Raw genomic sequence first — 22407 nt, 5'->3', positions numbered from 1 at the left:
TGTTTATTATTGGAGTACAGTCATTGTTAGACACGATCGCGGTCTCTTTTTGTTTTTCTAATACAGAAGAAGAAATCAGGAACTAGCTAGTGGTGCACAGTGTCACAAAACAACAGACATTACACCACTTTTCTCTTACATAGAAATTACTGACCCATTATTAACCAGTTTGTCTTTTATTCATTCTGTACTGTTTTTGTTGCATTCTTAGAAAATTCCTGAATTAAATCACTTGCTGCTGTCAAGGACCGTGATTACAAGAGGCTGCATTAAAGCAGAACTATGCAAGATTTGCTTTAGTGCTCCCCCTACTGGTCTCCTGTGAAAGCTCACTGTCGTAAACGTCCTCCGCATCACCACCACCACCCCCCCCCCCCCCCACCCCCCCCCGCGTGCAGGGAGCGTCCCACTCCCGTGTCCTTTTTTTCCGCTTGTTACACAAAGTTTTTTCTGTCTTTTTTATTCCGCCATCCGTGAGCACCTATGGGAGGCGTTGCTAACGCTAGCGAGGGTTTCATGTTTGTTTTACGTGCTTTAGTTAAATCTTCTGCAGCGGCAGTTCCTCGCACTGCCTCCTCCGGTTGCTCCCTCTGTTGTAGACATGCCCGCCTCACATGCTCAAACTTATTGGAGAACAAAAACACTCGGAGATGCTCGGTGCAGCGAACTCATTCGCGCTCACTTCTACGAGAGGAGGTGCTACTCCTCTTTATTTTTTCAGTTACCAAACGGAAATTAGAACCAATCAACACATCATGCAAAGATCGTCTATTGCAACACAATGACAGATGTCGCACTCCAACAGCTTTTATACTTGTAATCCCGTATGAGTGCCGTAAAGCAGGTTTGTTCTCGCGAGATGTAGACGGGTCCGCTCCTCTGAAATTGCAAGCGCTGTTTTCAGGACACAGACCCTGGGGAGAGCGAAGGGACAGGCGAATCACCGTGACAAGTCTTTGTTTACCCCCACAGGGATTCTGAAACACATTTATTGAGGTAAAAAAGTTGCAAAGTTCTGCTTTAAAGAGACTGTTTGGCATCTGTACGTAACAAAAAAGTTGAGAGACTTTGGTCATCAGATTTGCAAATCATTGCTTTAGTTTTGATCTAAATTTACTTTATATACATTTAATGCAGTTGTAGAAAACAATCTTGGCTTCCATGTTGATGGAAAAACTGCATTAAGTTAATAATTACCCACAGAGATGGTTGTTTTTAATGCCTGTTCCTCAAGTCTTCTGTCCATTCAGTCGCTGTTGTCCTCTATAATTGGAAGATAAGATGTTTCCCCTTACGAGCCTCAGCTCCAACGACAAAACTGAATGGTTGTCCATCACACTCTTTGATTCATTTTTTTTCTCTTTTGCAACTTACATGTTTTTTTCTTCCCCCTCCATCTTCAAAGACTTTATCATTTTGGAATCTTTAAAGGGCCGCGGAGCTCATAATGCAGCTCATGCAGTCTGTACTTCACCCCGAGTGTTTCTTCTTCTAAAACACCTAATTAGAGGACATAATTTGCTCCCCCTGAGTGTGTCCAGGTGTGCTCGGTCCGGCCTCGCCATGGAGACATGCCGCTTCTCATCTCCTGCCAGAGAGCTAAGTGTCAGCACGCGTCCCGGCGCAACACAAGCCCCTTGTTCCCCCGCTTAACGCCCTACGCCGCCGACACAAAGGCAAAATTCTCCCTCGCCAGCCGTGCCGGGCAGCCGCTCTCCTGCTCTTTTCAAACACGCCGGTTCCCTCCTCTCCCGTCACTCCACCTTCTGTCATCAGCAGCCTCTGTCATCGTCTAGATCAACTAGCACGCTCCATCTTTAATCAGCTCCCCATCATCGCCTTTATCAGCCTGCACACACTGCATTCCACGCTGTCATAGGGCACACACACACACACACACACACACACACTCGCACAAAGGCACACAGAAACGGGACGTTTCTTTTCATCAAAACAGTGCCGGAAGAAGCTGTCTGCATCAGCTGGACTTTGATCACCGTCTTTTAATAAAAATCTGTATCCTGATTGAGCTTTTGGCATTTGGAATTCAGTAACATCACTCAAATAGTACATCAATGTCAGTGAAAAATAGCCTTCTAATTCAAGCTGGAACATGTATGATCACGTTGTGCCAGTCGGTGGATTATGATTTGTATATTAAAGGTTTCTAAATCAAGGACTCTCTGTGTCCTGAAGAATAAACATAAAATGAATGTCCTGAATTTGAAAACATTTGCAAAGCTGAAACATTAATGCCGCAGCAGAGCTGAACTGAACTCAAACATTCTGTATTAAATGTAGCAAGACTGAATTTAGTTAACTTTTACTTACCCAAGATTTGTTTTACCATGTAGACCTTGCAAAACAAAAAAAAAAAGCAAAAAACAACTCTAAAATCTACTACTCTAAAAACTCTAAAATCTACATTAATGAAAACAGTGTTGGGGAAAGAAAAAACAAACCCTATGAGCCCTTCTCTTTTTAAAACCAGATAAGACTTTCATATTAGTTGAAGGATGCCACTGTATATACAAATACAAAAAATACAAATAATTTTCCATAGCATGAGTGACATTGTATTGCTGTTTGGATGACAGACGATCTGTTTGACACTCTTTCTCTATGACCTGACTTTGTCAGTGAGGTTAGATAATCTACAAGACGTTTTCTTTTGCTTCGAACACTGAATGAGATCATTTCAGGCGAGTGTCATAGGAGGTCGCCTCCGTCGAGGCCTCCAGCTTCTTATTTCTGCCGCGTTAGCTGCAGGTCGGCCTTCTCTACTGGAGCATGTTGACCCTTTGACCTACCCATCAGGCCGTTTGGTTTACTGTTTGCCTTTCTGTCGATGTGACCCAGGAGCAAACGCTTCGTGAGCTGGAGCTGCGGGTGAAGCAGCAGTCGGCGGAGGTGGAGAAAGGCGACGCGCTGCGTCAGAAAGTGACTCAGGAGAAGGCCCAGCTGGAGATCCAGATCGCGTCCATCAGTGTTGAACTGCAGGAGGCGAACAGACGGTAAAGCGAGAGGAAACCAGTGCTGGCATTGAAATCATTGTGACTCGTCTGATCATTTAATAAGTTTGAATAGAAAACAATCAACGTGCACATTTGGAGTCCCGACATGCAGTTTTAATCTCGCTCTTTACTTTGGGCAGGGTCCTGATGCTGCAGAAAGAGAAACGGCTACAAACAGAGCTGCATGAGAAAACCATGCATCAGCTCCAAGTCGCCCACGAGGCCAACCTGAGCCACTTCAATCAGGAGCACTCCCTGTCTGCCGCCAAGGTTCACAGCACCGCCGCACAGCGCCCCCCCCCCCCCCCCCCCCCCCCCCCCCCCCCCCGCCGCCGCCGCCGCCGCCGCTTACGGACATGAGCCACACCTTGACCAAACGTGTCTGCCTTTTCTTTTAGGCCTCTGAGGTTATCGGTGACTTTGAGAAAACTGTGGCTCAGCTGAAACTGCAGCTTCAGGAGAGCGAACATCAACACCAACAGCAAATCAGAGTACGTTTTGGGCAATGACCAGAGTGTTTGTGCGTCTTTTGTGACTTTTTTTTCCCCCCATGACAGCATTTTCTCTCCTCTGTGATATAATTTTAACTTCTCTTTTTTGTTTTCAGGATCAGGAGATGTTGTTTCAGCAGCAAAAAGATGAACTGCAGACCAGCTGTGAGAAAAAGGTAACCTGCTCTTATTCCAGTTGAACGGAGACCAAAACCTAGAGTCTCGTGTTCCGTGTGCTTCTCTACATTTTGTGTGTGGTCTTGGAACATCATAGTTTCAATAACCACGGGAATGTTAGATTGGAGGAATAAGAAAATGAATGATAAAATCAGAATTTAGTGCAAAAGTTGAAAAGTAAAAAAATCGGTGCTCCAAGAAAGCTTCAAAAAACTTTGAGAGAACTTTTTCTGTCTTTGTAACAAGCCAATAATTAATTGCCCCTTCGCCCCCAGACCCACTTTAAAGTCATAGAGCAGCCGTAAAATGCAGAGTACAGAGATGATGGTTAATGATCGGAGCTGGTCCAGACCAGACCGGGCCAGACTTCATAGGTAAAGATCAAGTTTAAAGCCTGCGCTGCAGCTGGGTCATCTTCAAAGTGCCACATCCATAATGTGTGGGTGTTGGGGGCAGCCTGGCATACATATGCTCCCCTCACCGATACACCTGCAAAAAGTTAGCAGGCCTTTGTGCTCTTTTTTTTTTCTTTTTAAGATCAGGGAGAATTTACATGAACTTTCTGTCAGTAACCTGGTTCTGATTTTTGTCAGCTTTTTGTTTTGTATTCCCTCCTTTTGTTCGATGACAGTGAAAAGACAGACTGGTTTGTTGGGGGGATTTTTTTTTTTTTTTGTTTTTGCACTGGAAAGATTGAGCAGTGCAGATGGATACCCGTAGTGTGGTATGTGGACGTTAGAGGGACCCATGCGGTCTGTTAAACTGGCAGATGGTTCTGATGGTTTCTCTGATGGGCCGATGTAGAGAAGAGGCGAGACCAGACGTACACAGTCTCAGGCAGGAGACTTTTTCTTGAGTGATGTTTGATTGTGTCTTCTTCAGCACATTCTCGCTTCTCTCTTTCTCTGTAATATTAAATGAGACTCTGTCTTTCTCTCTCTCTCTCAGGTTTTAGCTCTTCACAGTGAGGCAGAGAAAGAGAGGACTGAATCCAAGAGGAAGATCGCTAAGCTGGAAGATACAGTCAGGTACAATCACAGCACCACCAACAAAAAAAAACTGACTGTACATGAAACCTAAACCAGTGTGTGCATTTGTGTTTATACAAACTCATTATTAAATCTGCCCTTTAATATCTGAGGCACCAGGGCTTATTTGACAGGATATGACCCAAGTTTATGCTTCATTACAGACTGTTCTGAAACTTCCACTTTTCTTGTAATGCAATTTCCAACATATATAATATCAGTGAGGCATGGTATTTATTTTACAGTTATTAGGATCACACATTTGGGGCTCGACTTTTCGGCTTCAGACTTTATTAGAGAGTTGTTTATGTCTTCTGACTCGTGTCTTTGATCAGAGCAACAGTGTGTATGAATTCTGATTTAAGGTGGAGTTCGGCTTTAACAAGCCAGCCCTCGCACACAACGCTTTGATCTTTTTTTATAACTGAGAGTCACTCTATAAGAGTTGAGAGCCTGGAAAGACTTACAAATCAGTGATTCACATGTGATCGGCGTTTGACGTCTTGAAGGACATAAAGATGAAACTGTGTAGTGACAAACTAATATTAGAGAAAAAACTGTTGTTCTGAAACAGAGTAAGCGTGCTTTTTTTTTAGGGCATAAGGCATTTAATAAAAGCATATTGGGATCATTGCCAACAATGTTGATATTACCATATGGTAAAATAATTGAAGATACATAAAAACTCTCAAAACACCCATTTCAAGAAAGAACTGAATAAATTGCGTTGCAGTTCAGTAGATTTAATCAGAGTTTTTGAACACTTATTCCTAAAGTGTTGATGATTTTCAGCAAAAGTGACCTTATTATCAGTTTGAGGTATTTCAATGATTTTCCTGTAAACATTTAAGCCCTTTTTACATGCTCCCAGAATGTTGTTGAAACTGAAATGAAGGATCCGATTTCTCATTGTTTCCTCCGAGTTGCACTAAATAGTTATGCCACTTCATTCTCCTCAGAACTATTTATACAGCCACTGCTGAAAGGCAACGCTTGGACGAACTCCAGCCAATCAGAAAGCCAAGCAGTCATTCAGTCAGTCATTCAGTCAGTCAGTGGGTAATTAATCCCATACTTGACCATATTACTCAGTCACAAGCAGATTACTGTTTCTGTGTTCTGCACAGTTCAGCATGCCGCCGGCTCAGCCCATTCAGCATTTCGGCGTCACTTCCAGCTGGCCGCACAGGCCAGTCACCGTGCCACGGTGCTCGTCTCTGGAGCTTCTAATGAAATAATGACAAACCCGAGCACTGAAAAGAATGGCTTTAATGTGTCCCCTTCAATGGCCAAAGCGTAAACACCTTTTAAGTGGAAGAAAAAAAACTTCTTTGTGAGGAAGATGTCATATTAAACTACAGGATATGGTTATTATTACAGTCCTTTTGTGTTTCTTTTTCAGCACAAAGCAACATGAAAGCTTATTTTGTGGTTTGGTGACTGTTAGTGTGCAGTGTAAATATCACAAAGAGACCCTGATGGCTGCGTCTGCTTATTGTGTGCCTGTCATTGTCAGCCTGGCAGCAGAGGACAAGCTTAAACACAGCAGACAGATCCGTTTGTGCATAAATTATCCTTGTTGTTAGTATCAGTAACGAGCCAGTCATTCTCTCGTTTACTGTTAAACACTGAGAAACGGCGAGTGGCCCATCAGGCTCTTAGCTAATTAAGTACTCAAGCCGCGCGCACACACACACACACACACACACACACACACACACACACACACACACACATACACACACACACACACACACACACACACACACACACACACACACACACACACGCTATAAGCAGTCTGATGTCTGCTACCTGCCTGCTGCCGTGGCAACACTGACGGCCTTTAAAGGCGATCCAGGAGAACTTCAAAGTGTGTGTGTGTGTGTGTGTGTGTGTGTGTGTGTGTGTGTGTGTCAGTCAGCAGATAGGAGGATGGATGATAAAATTAAACAAGTAGAACTGCTCAAGATGCCATCGTTGACCCAGACACTGTGTGGAATGTGCAGCGTTTTTCATCTTGATCCCTGCAATAAGCTGCCGAACACACAAGAAATTACAGATGTTTAAAAAAAAAAAAAAAAACATTAAAAAGAACTATTTTTAGATGCATTAAACCATTTAGTCATCTGTAAAAACGTGAACATGGATGCATTGGCACTGCAGATTTTTTTGAATGTGATTCATCACGTTCGGCTCCCATCCACTCCCATTCCCAGTGTAAAAAGAGTATCACCTTGTCCTCCCATGCAAATAAGCATTGCTGCGTGAAAATGAGTTCCCGATCCGCGTTACTATAGCAACAACAACAGAAAACCACTACAAAGCTGCGCAGAGAACAAGTTTCTCTCTCCTCATCTTTCATCCCAACGTGCCTCAGATCATTACAGGGCATTAGCATAGAGATGGAGAGATGCACTGCAGAGAGGGGGCGCGTTAAAGGGGGAAATAGAGAGCGAGAGAGAAGTGGAGCTCATCTGGGGAACAGCTTGCCTGCTTTTGTAACAATGACCTCCAAAACATAATTTAAAAACATCAGAAAAGCACCTGAATGTTTGGAGTAGGGGGGGGAAAAGGAATACAGCTGGTCCGTTTCTCGATTGTTTCACGACTCGTTCTCTCTGTGAAGAGGCGAGCGTGTTTTGCCACATCGTCCCCCATACAGTCATTCCTGTAGTCTGACACCTAGTCAGCTTTATCAAAACCACATGCCTACAGGGTTGGGACAGCCCTGACTTTATCTCCTAAGTAGATTATGTTCAGCCCGACTGTTCAGATTTCAAAGCAGGAGAAGCAGCAGCTTCTGCTTTTAGTACGCTCAGTTTGCTATTGTTTAGTAGCTGCATGCTATCTCTGCTGCTTTCTGCACACACGCTGATGATTGTGGAAGAGATTGCACTGATTTAAACAGTTGGACTTCAGCTGTATGCTTTTTTTTTTATTTGTGCACGTCATCAGCTCTCGGCTTCTGCCACACCAGCAGTAGAAATGTATGTCTGCCTCTGTGTCATTGTCACCGTTCACATTCGGTTTGTTTGTGACTGCATCCCTACATACACGCATGAGACAGAGCTCCGACTGAGCGCCCCCCTCTGCTTTTTAGGTGAATCACACATTCAGCATATTCTTTCAAGTTTAGTGTGTGTGTGTGTGTGCTCGTGCGCGCGTACCCTTACATCTGTGTGTCTTTGAAACGGTCTTATCTTTCTCAGCATTCCTCTCCCATGACAGGAAGCTATGGAGGCAAACAGGGGGGTGGTGGTGGAGGTCCAGAGAGAGGCCAGAGGTAGCTGAGAGAGGCAACCTCAGTTTAGTGTTCAGGTGCAGGAGCAGGTGGAGATATGGATCCTGAATATTGAGAAGCTTCACCGGGGTTCAATATTCTCTCCCGTGGTAGCTGCATTAAAAGATGCGCTGAGAACCAGTTCAATACCAGTAGGCTCTGAAGGCTGTAAACGGGCTCTTTAACCAGGTTCTCGAGCTCCGCGGGGCTTGGTTAAACAGTTGCAGTCCTAGAATCTCTATATTTATGTTCAGTGCAGTCCTTCTAAAAAGGAAACAAAAAGAGGGAGCAGCAGAAAGCAGCACGGAAATCTGGTTATTTTTGTTTTGGTGGTCTTGGTTAATCAATTTTTGTAGTGCTGGGTTCATCAGGGTTCACAAAAATGCCTAATGGAGTGTGTGCTTTATTCACACCAAAACCAGCAAATAACATTCTGCTTACCGCATAAAAAAATAAATAAAGATAAATAAATAAAAATTGCAGGGTTTTTTTGTTTGCGTTTTTAGCACAGGTTTGATGAATGAGAATGAGGTTAATGGGCTTTTCCATTCACACCACTGTGACATGAAAACCAAAGTTGACATTATTGCACTGAGGTGGCGTACTTCCAAACGTGCGCCGACGTTGTGAATCTGCGCCACAGCAGGCTCAGTTAACAGATTCTCTCCAACAACTCAATCTGGACAGGTAGTCTTTAGGGCTTTTATTGCTGCATTAGAAACCTTCCAGTTCAATTTCCCTCGGCATGATGTTCAGGATATGCGAATACAGTATGTTTACTTTAGGGACTCGTGCCTAGTTGATTTAGCATATTACACTGTGGCCTGCATTATTCATGAAGCCAAATAGCATTTAAATACTCAGTGAACGCAGAGAAAATCAATGTTCCAATGTATGTCAGGAGTAACATCCCTCCTCGATTCCCTCTCTCTTTTTTTTCTCTTCTACATATATTCATACACCAGTTTTCTTCATGAAGACCAAGCTAAGTTTTATTTGCTTTTTCTTCTGCCTGAGGCCGGTTTTACTTAAAGCATGTGTATGATAATGTTCAGATGTTTGCGAGAGTAAGTCCCACATGGTGGGCTCAAGATTAAAGCTTTAGTTAGACACACTGGAAAAATAAATAATGTCCTTACCTAAAGCGCCAGAATTGTTGCGTGGAAGAATTGCATAACCTTTCGCATTGTGCATCTGCCTAAACAATGAGATAAACATGTAGTGTGTGTCTCTGCGCTTCCCTCCCACGTGTTTATCCGCCCACATCGTGGTACTGTCAGCCTGCGCAGCGCCTGATTGCTCTTCTTCTTCATCTTCATCTTCATCTCTTCTTATGGAAGTTTAGGTGCCTTTGATACGACACGCTAACTAGTTTGAGTTCAAGTTAGTGACTAGTGAGAGAACACAGACCATAAAGACAAAACTAGCCTGACATGTTTGCAACATCTGGATTTTTTCACTTGCGGTTAGTTTTGATTGACAATATTACCATATATCATTACATATAGTTCATAATAGACCCTCAAGCTCTATTTTTGTCTTCAATTTTTATTTTAGTTTAGATGCTACCAAGCCAAAACACTGAAGGATTTTTGCATTTCAATGAAAAAAAAAAAAACTGAGATAGCACTCAGTATCTTCACATCTAAACCTCTGGGAGTGTTGTAGTTTATCAGTGGAACAAAGTTATGCGGAGGTAGAAGCTTAAATTATTAGTGAAGCATTGTGTAATGCCGGCGTTGCTGGTAGCAGCGCTGCCAACCGCTTCCTGCAAGCGCCCGGATGAATCCACGTGTGTGCTAGTGCCACTGCGGGTGAAGGGTAATAAGAAGGACGCCTCATTCTTTTCACATATGCGGCCACTTTGTTTCATGTCATGAAGCGAAATGCTGTTTATAAACAAGCCACATTTGTAGGCGGTTTTAAAGCCATCCAGCTCAATGATGCTGTTTTCTATGCGCTCGTTTCAACTCTTTCTGTCTTTAATATTTTCTTGCCCTCGTGCTATCTCTCTTTTGTGTTCACTTATTTGTGGTCTGTCTCTTATTCTGTGTCTGTTTCTGTCTTTTCTCTCTCTCTCTCTCTCTCTCTCTCTCTCTCTCCCTCTCTCTCTCTTTCTCCCTTTCTCTTTCTCTGGGGATACAGATGAAAACCAAGCCTGTTTTATTTTTTCTTCAGAGGGCGCTGAATATTTCAGTTTTGCATTTTCTCTCTTTTTATGTGCTCCCTCTTTTTTCTGGCCCCTTTGATGTGTCTGTGGATTCGTTATCATTCCGTTTGGATGAGCTCACAGACGCAGATGCGCGGGCGCTCGCATGCACCCGCGCACGCTCGCACATCCGCACTCTCTCTCTTTCTCTCTCTCGGTCTTTTAACGCCTTAGACCAGAGGCATCCACAACATGCACGCATGCATTCAAGTGTGTTTGTCAGTCGTTTCTATGCGCTGCTCCGCCCACATCACAGCCCATACACTTTCTAAATACTCTGCTTACATGAGAGGAATATTTGCATAAACCAATTAGAGTTTCTCCTTTGTGTTCCGGCTACAGTGTGTCCATATTCAGTACCGACCGCGGCCTCTTCCTGCGTCCGCCATGTGTTGCACGCTGGCGCAGGCAGCATGTGGCACCGTGCGGTCAGAGCGGCCCGGAAAACGCCGGCATCCCCGCAACCCCTCCTGTCTGCCAGGCGGCCGCACGGCGGAAGCTCCTTCACTCTCTGGAGCACAAACGCTCCTCTCTCCTGGCCTCCCTCTCTCTGCCCCTCTCTCTCTCTCTCTCTCTCCTCTCTTTTAACAGCCGTTTAGGATTGAGGGATGAGAGGACTTCCTCTTTTGAGAAGGCACATCTTTAATTTGAGTCTCCTTTCCTTCCACTTTTCTGACCAGGGATCCATTTAAAGCCAAACGGGCCGCCCTGGCGCTGGCACCCCTCTCTCTTTCCCTCTCTCTTTCTCTCTGCCAGGCCTCCCCGGCTCTTTCTTTTTTTTTTTTTTTTTTTTTCCCCTCCGTCCTCTCATCTCACCCTCGTTGCTCTGTTATTGATGGTGACACGCTGTCTGCCACTCCAGTGACCACACACAGCGTCCCTCTCCCAGCAATCTCTCAAGATGCCCAAAACGTTCACCTGCTCCTCGCAGCTTTTGGAGCAATAATACGTTTCATTCTGTCACATGCTTGAAGTTAGCGGCAGTGATGTGTTTTTTTTTTTTGTTTTTTTTTTTTTCCGTTGTATCCTCAGAGGTGCAGGCCCAGCAGCAGCAGCAGCAGCAGCAGCAGCCAGCTCCAGCAATAGTCACAGTGCTCTCTTTGAGTAGAGTTGTCTGTCACAGAGAGGTTTTGAGACTGTGCCTCATAAACAAAGAGCCCACGTGCACTCACGTGCACATGCGCCTACACATACACACATATACACTCAGACTTTCTCATCTCTAAAGCGAGACACACACACCCAATTCATTTCTGCTCTGCCTCGGAAGTTGTGGGGGGGGGGGGGGGGGGGGGGAAGAAAACTTGCTATTTCTGTGACATCCTCTTTCCCAACTTCCCCTCTCTTTTCCTCTTTCTTTCTTTTCCATCTCAGTCTCTCCCCATATCCTTTGTGTCTGTCTCGGTCCGGGAGGCAGTCATGCAACAAGACCGATTAATAATTACAGAGTACACAAAATTGGGAGAGCGAGGGAGAGACAGAGAGAGAGAGGAGGAAACAGTTTCTTTGTCGTTTGATGTCCAACATGAGAGAGACCAAAATTACAAAGAGACAGAGCGCTATAAAGAGGAGAGAAAGCTTGCACATTCCTCCCTCAATCCTCAGCTTTTGTTGTCTTTTTATTGCCTTTTTTGATTTTTTGCGGTTTTAATCTTCTGTCTTTTCGGTTTCTTTTTGTTACTGGGTTCTATCTTCATCAACGCAGAGGTTTTTGCTGTGATTAGAGGGAGAATTTAACCACCGAAAAAACAGTGACAACAAGCCAGATGGACACACAGGTTTTTCACGCAGTCCCACTACTTAAACCACAGGTATTTGAGTAAGAACATTAACTTCACCTTGTTTTGTGACATAATCACAGCCAAGTGTCTAGAAATGCTTCCTGCTTTTAATAATCATCTTTACACCCTGTTGGAGTAATTTACAAGGAAGCAGCACCTGTTTGGGCCTCAAGCTATCACAATATGTGTGTACAGCTAATCGTATACAGTGTCACTAACTTGCCTTTATATCCTAGTTTTTACTTATAGACATTTAAACTCTGCCACAACAAAGTAAACTAAAATTTAAACTTAAAGGTTAGTGTAGCACTATTCGACCGGTTCAGTCCAAATGAGATGAAATTGTGCTGTATGTGGCCCCTGATCTAAAATGTGTTTGACAGCCCTGTTGTGTAGGATTTTCTGTGGTTTTTGTTTGAGTAGAAATGGTTTATTTTATTTTTTTTTTTTAAATCCAATAAAGACAGATTTTGTTCAAGCTTTATATTAAGACGTTTAAATTCATATTCACATGCTTATTTTGAATTTCTTGTTGTATTTTCAGTGTTTGCTCCATTGTTAGTGCAAACTGTCAAATAAAAACTCAAGTTATTATCCAGACTCTGTTTGAACACATGTTCTGGACATGTTAGCATTCATAGCAAGAAGGCCATGAAAAAAAAAAATATCGAACTCATTAAAATACACATGTATAAGACGTGAAGTAACTTTATCCAGATTTCGAGTTGGGTTTTGTCATCGTCCTCCCTTCAAGACGTCTTGGGTAATTGATTTGTGACTCTGCCAACTTTACACTTCAAATCCGATCCGGGTATCATGTGGCAGAGCTGGGAATAGCAGATGTGAGACACATGGCGACACAATTGTTCATAGTCAAGCCTCGATCCAGGTCCTCTGTGGCTACAGAGCTCATCACAGTAATGAGCGTGGAGTTACATTCTGATATCTGCCAGATATTTTAAATGATTTGTTATCTAAGCTCATCAAACACTTGTTTTCCATGGATTTCCGTAGTTTTTCAATTTTCGCTTGAATGACATCTTTGTGTCTGATCTGCGACCGACTGACAAGCGGTCCAGGGTGTAGCCTGCTGCTTGCGCGGCGTGGGCTGGGATGGGCCGCAGCCCCCCCGTGACCCCTGGCGGATAAGCAACTATCGCAGACGGACTGATGAAAATTTGCAAGCAGATTACAAAAATAACACCCTCACATGCTTTCTTCACTCCCAGCGCTGTCAGTCTCCCTCTACCTTCGATCCATCCTCCCAGGCACACTCCTGTCCCCACACACACACACACACACACACACACACACACACACACCCTCTGTGGGTTATTCTTGACAGCTGCTCAGTTGTGCAGTGTGTGATGTTGCGGCTGGGCCTGCTGGCTGGGCTCTGACAGTTCTCAGTACGAGGCTGTCCCTCGCAGTATGCCTGTCAATCCTCTTCACTTGCAATTCTGTGACCTGACATCCACCAGCAATAGCAGCGGCATACCTGTCTTCAACACGCACACACACACACACACACACACACACACGCACACACACACACACACTGATAAATACTTGTAGGATTGTATGCAAAAGTAACTTTTCAAAAAAACATTTTTACACAATATAGTGAAGTTAAAGATACTTGACGGTCATTTTTTGTGTGGAATTAGAAGTTATTCCTCCTGTATTTTTTTTTAATAAAAGCTAATACCACACTTACTTCAACTCCAAATTGTTTATTAGAAATGAAAAACAGGCAGTATTTTTTCATTACCCATGTCTCAGTTACTTTCTTACTTTTTTCCCCCCCAATGATTGACAAGAACTTGTTATGCAAACTATTTTTGCGTTTCTTGTCTGCGCTGGCATTACCAAGGCTCTGTGTGTGTGTGTGTTTGTGTGTGTGTGTGTGTGTGTGTGTGTGTGTGTGTGTGTGTGTGTGTCTTTGTAGGGAGATGGGGGCCCAGCTGGACCGAGCCGTGGACAGCCAGCGACAGCAGATCCAGCAGGCGGACGCGGCGCTGGAGCAGTTAAAGAAGCAGGTGAAGCTCGGCTCGGAGACGGCCCACGCTCGCACCAAATTACCAGCCTGACGCTCATGTGCGACGCGGAGCTGAGGGCAGGATCTTTACGCACCGTTTAATGAATGCAGAGGAACCGTCTGACCACAGGGTTCCGCGCTGGACGTTAACAACTTCCTCCACAAGTCGTCCTCTCTTTCTAACCCTTCCCACTTCGCTTATTTGCATCGTTGTACATCTGCAAAAAGGTGATTTTTCCAGCACCTCTCAGCTCCTCCGACTCTGAAAAATCTATATGCAACAGCCAAGAACATTATCCTCCTCGGGCCGTTTCTCTCAGTTATTCGACCCAAACAGATGAATTGATTTCTAATCCTGCTCATTAAGCAGGTGCGTTCATTCCACTGCCACTGCCTCGCATTCACCTCGCTTCTGTTCAGCGGGCCCGGGGAAGGCTGCTCAGGTTTCAGCGGAGAACAGGTCGCGTGCGTTACGCAGTCAGTCTAATTAGCACGTCGGGCCGGCCTCACAATTGGCGCTCGGCGCTGCGTGGGCTGCTGCTTATTGGGAGAGTTATCCAGTCGATATGCGCTCGGCTTCGAACTTGGGATGCTGCTCTTACGAGTCAGTTTAGCTATAGGCATTTCTGTTGAGCAGCACTTTATTTTTTTTGTTGTACAGTATGTGTGTGCGTGTGTGTGTGCTGTATTGACCGGGTTGTGTGTGGTCCTAAATGCATTAAAGGGCTCCGCGTAGCAAGTTTTAGTCTAATTTAGTAAGTTTCTTGGCCTGATCGGCATGTTGGGAGCACGCGTTAAATGTAATAAAATGGAAGTTTGTGTGGGAGTCAAGTTTATGCAGACAAATTTGTGAGCGCACACAGCAACCTTTCCCTCCCTGGTTTGAATTTTAAATGTTTCTCCTGTTGAGAGAGGAGGCAGTTTGAACTTCCTGCATATGAACTGAGAAGTCATCATGGCCGCTCATATAATAGATCATTAGAAAATTCAGACTGTCCCCTAGTTTGTGTCTTATTGCAGCGACTATAGTGAATGTTTTCTAATGTTTTGTTAGAAACCCTGAACTTTTTCTTTTTTCTGTCAGTAAACTCGGGCGGCAAAGAAAATCTTCACCACGCTTGGAAGAATCTCTATATTCCTCTTTTTCTCCCGCCGACTCCTCTCTCCCGCTCTCATCCCTCCATCCTCTTGCTCGTTCCCTCGTTTTCCCATTGAGCCGCTGGCATCACAATCTCCAATCTGACTTTATCCTCAGCCCACATCAAAGCCACGGGAGAGGGGAGCAGTCTCCTCTGCATCCCTGTCATCCTCTTTCCCTTTCCCCAGCCCCTCCAACCCCCTCCCCCCCCACCCCACTTGTGCAACGCTGCATCACGTCCTCCCGCTAAGGCTTTAATGTTGCAGAAAGTACTTCAAAAGAAGTTTATGCTCTCCTTTTTTCATCCTTCCATCATTCCTCTCATCATCTTCTTCTGCCCCCTCTCAGTTTGCAGATGGTGTTATATCTAAATGGATTATCTGTATCACTCCCTTCCTCAGTCTGTCTGTCTTTCTCTCGCTTTAAAATCAACATCCTGCTTTGAGCCTGTGTTTAAAGGAAGGAAAAGTGCCCTATTTTGGTTCGGGGGGGGGGGTGGGCTGAAGCACCACACAGAATCAAATCTCTGTTGCGTGAGCAGTTCAAAAGAGGCTTCAGCATTTTAAATGGATTAATCAAAACACATTTGGCTTTTTTTTTTTTTTTTTTTTTTTCTGAGCGTTACACTCCACACAGCCAAGATACCGAGGCGTTTCAGTGAATTACATTTCAATTGTGGCTGATTACCGTCACCTGAACAGAAACTATGGAAATGATAAGACTGCACGATAAGAATTTGAGATAAAAAGCATAAATATTGCTCAATCCCTGTTCCCACGCAAGTCCGCGCAGCAGCCGAGAGCCGCCGTGTTTTTGATTTCAGCGCCTTGCATTCTCGACGCCTTTGAGTCGGTGTTATTTCCTCACATCTGTGATCTGCTGACATATTTAATGTAAATTGTTTACATTGCGCCTTGATGAAAAGGTTAATATATTGATGTGCTGTTATTCCAGTCTCATTACAGTAACATCACATAACATCACATCCTTCCCGATGGCACTTCATTAAATTCAAATTAGAGGAGGAATCCTCCCGCACCATCCCCTCGCTGCAGATACTCGGGTTACAGTGCTGCCTCCGCATATTACACTCATCGAAGAGATGCTGTGATTTTGCTGAGTTTTGAACACGAATCACAGAATTAAAGTCCAGATTTTAAATGGATTTCCATCAGATATTGTTCAGTATAAATGTAATTTTGTGTAATTCGTGCATGTGTTGCATTGTCATCGGGTTCAGACAAATTTTAAAGTGAAGTTTTTGCCTGTTTTTGTGCCTCCAGATGGAGAAAGTGGAGGAGGACCTGATGTGCTCCAAGTCCCTCCGGGAGAAACAGGCCAAAGAGTTTTCTCAACAGCTCGACGCACTCAGACGGAAATACGAGCAGCAGGTCCGTATCGCTCTGCAACATGTGTGTTCGGCGTGCGGCTCTTCTCCTCTGTCAGTTTTTATACTATTCTCCGTGTCTTTGTTCATAAAAGGCCAGGAGGAGTGATTTTCTTTCCATCATCATCCCCACATTGTCTTTCTGCCGAATATCAGTGAACATTTGGCCTGTTGGATCCAGCCAAGGGACCGACATTCATCTGGAATAGTCTTGTTATTCCTTTCCATCTGTTATGCCTGATTAATTTCTCATGATAAGGGACACGCTTTAGATTAAGCTCAATAAATATCTTAAACATTGCCAACTGAAAAGTAATGCAATCTGCATAGGAGATGCACAGCTCCCTTATCATCCCATCTGTGTCACTCGTCTTCAATTAAGAGTTGAGAAACCGCGTTAGCAAGTTGTTGAAATCCGACTCGTCGATAGGCAAAGCGCAGATTCAATTAAACCAGAAAATAGATGTTATTTGAGGTAGCTGAGTGGATTATTCCTGCATTATTGCTTCAGAATAATCTGATGAAGACATGATTGTTGCATTAGACGCAAGCTATTGTTATGAGCAGCTGCACAATTTGCTGTAGTTGTTGGAAACAGTAAATGTAACTACAGCTGGAGATTGCACGACGCAAATATTTTCAATTATGACAAGTAATGAGAAACTCTAGCAAGATCTCTGGCAGCACCTAGGAAGCTATATTGTTCATTTCCACATTTTATAAGTGTTGTATCCATTCAAGCTACCTCTGTCTTCCAAAATTCTTCCTTCTCTGTCTCATATCTACACCATATAAATACAAACCCATTCATACTTGGAAACATGCAAACTCCACACAGAAAGTCCCATCAGCTCACCACTGCATCACTTTGCAGCCACGTGCAGCTTTTACCTGCTGGAAAATTTCTCTTTCCGTTATGAATCCAGAGTGCGATGGCTTTCAAGACACCAAACTAATGCTGAACCCGCGTGTTAATAAGCATGCAGCATCTCATTTTCAGAACAAACGCTCTTTACTCTGCATGTAATTTGCTGTTCGTTCTTGTTAGCGGAGAAGACGAGGCCAGTGCAGAAGCCCGCTCTTGGTCGCTGATTTCCTCTATTAAGGAAAAAGACATAGCTGTAATGGATTAGTTGTATTATATTCTAATCGAGATTGAAACTGAAGAGCAGGTAAAAAAAATAAACAGCTTTTTTTTTTTAAACTCCTTTTAGTGTCATTGAATTCAGACAACTTTGTTTCAACCATTAAAGGCATCATATTTATATCTAAGAGTTTTTTTTTTTTTTTCCATCTCCATGTAATGATGCACTAAATATGGAAATTTATCAGTTCCAGCTGCCGTGTGTTGTTCTAAAACAGGCGAGCGTTCAAAGATTTGCAGGAAATATTGAAGTGATGATTATTGCTGCTGCGCTAAGCGGGGGTGCAGATGACAGCTGAATACAACCACTCAGGGTTAGCAATTATCAGGAAGCCTTTTGTCTTAAAGATAAAAATGCACAAAGACAATGGGCCTGTCTCTGATGGTACTGATATGAGCACGGGTGACATCGACTGCAGAGGAAAGTGTGAAAATAAGGAGGAAATAAAAGTGTGTGTCTGTGTTCACATGAATTTGTGCAGTTTCCGAGCTGCGGTGAACAGTGTGGCATCCAGATACAATCTAAGGACCTTTTGTTATTTCCGCACATTAGTTTAGCTGCAAATTCTTTATGTGCGGCGTGTTTCTGCTTCCGTCAGATCTGTGCTGCAAGTTCGCGGGAGTCAAGGTTGTCCGTTCAGACACTTGCAAAACGAGCATTAGCTGAATTGCGGCTTCAGTGAGTCTGGGAGTAAAGCGATGGTGTATGGAGGAGTTATTTGCCAGCTGACCCTCGAGGCAGCCGGATGTGGCAGTTCCTTCCAGAAGTTTCCTTATGAAGTGGAGAGATACAGCAAGGTCAAACAGATGGCTCGGAGATATGAACTTGACAGTTGCGAGAAATGTTCCAACCGAATCACACTTCAGTTGATAGATTTAGAGAAATAGTTTGTTTGTCTGCATGTAGGAAAATATTGTATTGCCAATAGTCCTTTCAGCACTGAGCGCTGCTTGCTGGCCATTTGTGCTTCAAACCCCACAGCGAGGGGAAAGGTGTTTGTCTTTTCTTTTTTCTTTTTTTCCGTCCTTTCTCCACTCTTCCACGCAGCCCAGCCTCCCCTGCTGAGACCAGACGGGCCTTCTGTTCTGCTTTCTTCTGCCTCCTCCTCTTCCCCTTCCCAAAACATTTCAGATTTTCCCCCCCTGGGGTTGGAAGAAGCCCATTACCTCACTGTCCTCACACACACACACACACACACACACACACACAGACACACACACACACCATGTCGGCCCGGGCTGACAGGAGTCGTGCTGTGCTGTAACACCCGGCCCGCTCTGTATCCGTGGCGCCCAGCTGTGCTGTAACCGACTCAGTCTTCCCTCACAAGCACCATGTCGGTCCCTTTAAGAACCGCAGCACCCAGCATCCTCCACTCCACTGTGGCGCTCCGTGATGTCACAGCCGGGCTCCTTGCTGCTCTCTGTCATCTCCCCTGCTCTCCGTGTGTGTGTTTTTTTTTTTTCTTTCTCTGTTCTTCTTTACAATGGATCTACCGAACCCGTTTCTTTCTTCTCGTTTCACCTCAGACACCTCCTGTCCTCCAAACCCCCCATGGCCCGAGACTCTAAACGGGAGCGAACTGTAAGCCAGGACGTCCACCCCCCAATTCCCGCTACCGCATGTCCCGCTGTCCTGCTGGGGAGTTCCTGAAGCAACTGTCGGCCGATCAATCCATCAGCTGTAACTTGTTGGCCGTATGAATCCGACTGGCCCTGTGGGACAACGCGTTCTGGCTCCGGATCTGATTTGTGTCTGTTATGTGCTTGAATGGGGGAAAAAACAAAGCGGTGTAAAAGCGTTTGTGAGGATTTTTGGTGTAGACATCAGCAGTGGCAGCATGTTGGTGGATGCCCTTTTTTTTTTTTTGTTTTTTTCCTTTGGCGTGGTTATCGTTTTGCCGTCTTGTTCTGTTTCGAAAGATGCCATTTGTGCGACTTATTGCGAGGGTTTACTCCGTCCGTCCGCTCGCTCGCGTCCGCCACGCCAACAAACAACTGCGCCAGAGAGATAAAACATATATTTTTTTTTATCCATCCTTTCATCGCCTCTTTTTTTCAGGACGTTTTGAAAAGCTCTCGCATAAGCTGAAGAGTAAATTCTTGGCCGCCAAAATAAAGTGTCTATTGTGGCCTTCCCCTCAGCGTCGGGGACGGAATCCGGCTTCCTGTAGATAGCCCCTCATTCATCACCTGCTCTGAATAGCACGCGGCGCTGGAAGATAGGCCCGCGGATAGAGCCGGCACCGGGCGCTGAGGCTGCTGATCTGCGCTCCTCCGGCGGGCCAGGTAGGGTGCCGTCATGCACAATGTGCAGAGGATTAGCTTCAAAGCGGGGAAGCAAATGGGCCCCCAGGCCCCCGCTGTCCTTTCAAGGCTCCGGCTGGGCCTGCGCGGTGGGATGGTGTGGGGGTCACTTGTCCCCCCCCGCCATGGGGGAGTGGGAACGGAACAGAGCCTGGGAAAGGCTGGGAGCTCGTCTGGCCGGGCTCACCTCTCAGCAGGTGACTCCGCTTACAGCTCGGCTAGAATACACACTTGCTTCAGCTGACAGGATGATTAAGCCCCGAAAGCAGAAGTGTTATTTTTTTTTTTTCTACTGTATAATGTGCTCGCTGATTATAACCGAGTGTGATCTAAGAATTGTGTTTGTCTTGGCGAACCCTTTCCCGTATGTCTCTGTGGATTTGTGGGTTCAGATGTCATCGGCGTAAAGTGATGGCCAAAGACTTTGAGCGCACAGAAAACCATATTCAGTGTTAGCTGAAAATCGCAGCTAAAACGTAAATAACGGAAACATATCTATATAATCCGAAAGTTTCCATCCTCATCAGACTCGGTTGTTGTTTTTTTCGCCCCCTCCGATTTGGGTTTATAATGATCATCATAGTCATCGTCTAAGCCAATTTTCACATGCTGTCAGGCGCATAGCATGGGGCAGCGGGTAGTCACACAGCCAGATGGCTAACCCCGACCAGCTCGCACACATAGCCCAAACTAACTGCTCTATTATACGCCGATCCCAGGGTAGGGCGAGGGGAGAGAGAGAGAGAGAGAGAGAGAGAGAGAGGGGAGCGGGACGTCAGAGGACCGGTCCAAAGAATTGGCGACAGAGGTGGGAGGAGGGCGGGGAAGCACGCCAGATGTAAACACATCACATCACGTCTTTCTCTGGCGACGTGAACAAGCGGAGAAACTTTTTCTTTTTTTTTCCTTCGCTTTTTCCCACCATCTCTACCAATCTCGCCAAACTGGATTGGCGCCCGGTTGTTCTAGACACGGAGAAAGGGGGTCGAGAGAACAGGACGAAGAAAAGATGGATGGATAGGTGGATGGACAAGTTGTCATGACGACAGTGTTGCTCCGAGTGTGTGTTGGCTGATGGAGTCTCTCTTTGCCTGCTTGTCCAATCAGATGGCTGAGCAGCGCACGCAGCACGAGCAGGAGAGGACGCGGCTACAACAGCAGCACAGTGCGGAGAAGGACAGCCTGGTCCAGGAGCGCCAGCGGGAGGTGGACGGCCGGGAGAGGCAGGCCCGGGCCGCCCAGCGGCAGCACCAGGAGCGGAGGGAGCGTGATGCCCAGGTAGGGGGTCTCCACTGATCCACGGCCGCGCACTCACGCTGACCCACCGCTCTCCCGCGGACAACCATTTTGTATTTTGCCCATTGACGTTTTCCCGGGGTCTCAAAAGCACAGCGGGTTCATGTACTTTTTTTTTTTTTTTTTTTTTTTTAACTTGAAGCCAGATAGATATTAACATTGGGTGTGAATAATCTTTGCGATTGTTGCAAATTTTATGCTGTAACACAGAAAATCAAATCCGTTTTGATGTCCGATTAATAGTCTTTTTTTTTAAATAAGTCCACGCATACACGAAAAGTTTTTCTTTTTTTTTTTTATCCTTAACTTTGAATCTTTTTCCGATGGTTTTTTTCAATCAAGCTTAATCGCGGAAAGGTTTTCAGAGTAGATACCCAAAATCGAGATTCCAGTTCTGTTGAGTCCCATGCTTTCGTTCCAGTTTTATTTTCCCCTGGACAGCAGTGGACGCCCTGCGAAGCACTCGCACTCCTGCCAAAGTGCCCTTTTGCACGGTACTCTCTCCTCACCGCAGGTAGCTAGCTCCCTCCGGAAAACGGCGGCGGTCCTGTCGTGGCGGCGGCACAGTGCGCCGCAAAGCATCCCTGACACTCAGGGTCCAAATTAACGCACATCTCTGACCCTGAGAGACGATCCTGCCACCGTTTAGTGGAAGCAGCAGGTCCTCTTCTCTTCCGCCTCCCGCTCTGTCCTCGCCCCTCTCCAGCCTGGGCTGGATTGGAGCTCAGTGGGAAGCCATTTGACAAACCAGCCTCCAACTGGGGATGTGTTTGACTCTACAGGCTAGTTGAACATTGAAATGAACATTGTGTCAGCACGCAGAGAATTCTGTTTGCTAACTTGCAGCCAGCAACAGCGATCCAACGTCGCTGTACTTAAAGAACGTCTTCACACTGTAAATAAAGGCGCGAAAACAAAACTTCCCGGCGACTATTCTGTGTTCAGGTCACGATGCAGCCGAGGCAGTTGAACCATTTATAAAGGCAAGAATGCGATCGACTGCGTTTACTAATGTGTTTTAAGAGTTTATAACAATAATGGATGATTCTCAGAGAGAAGCAGCTTGTTTCTGTGAATATTGAAACTATCCGCTATTTGCTACAGTTGAAAATTG

At 45.2% G+C, this 22407-nt stretch overlaps 1 protein-coding gene across 2 annotated transcripts in view; it reads left to right on the top strand.

Annotated features, from left to right (window-relative positions):
* Window positions 1-22407, top strand: part of cep112 (centrosomal protein 112) — an 87653-nt gene that overhangs the window by 23726 nt on the left and 41520 nt on the right. For both annotated transcript variants that reach the window (XM_030088799.1, XM_030088800.1), the window contains exons 13-20: window positions 2860-3014; window positions 3155-3284; window positions 3413-3505; window positions 3622-3681; window positions 4631-4710; window positions 13932-14022; window positions 16443-16550; window positions 21105-21275. In XM_030088799.1, coding sequence (XP_029944659.1) covers window positions 2860-3014; window positions 3155-3284; window positions 3413-3505; window positions 3622-3681; window positions 4631-4710; window positions 13932-14022; window positions 16443-16550; window positions 21105-21275 — 888 coding nt within the window. The remainder of the gene's footprint in view (window positions 1-2859; window positions 3015-3154; window positions 3285-3412; window positions 3506-3621; window positions 3682-4630; window positions 4711-13931; window positions 14023-16442; window positions 16551-21104; window positions 21276-22407) is intronic.

The sequence above is a fragment of the Salarias fasciatus genome, chromosome 4 (assembly GCF_902148845.1).
Source record: "Salarias fasciatus chromosome 4, fSalaFa1.1, whole genome shotgun sequence".
Taxonomy (NCBI): domain Eukaryota; kingdom Metazoa; phylum Chordata; class Actinopteri; order Blenniiformes; family Blenniidae; genus Salarias; species Salarias fasciatus.
This window is presented reverse-complemented; position numbering and strand designations above follow the sequence as displayed.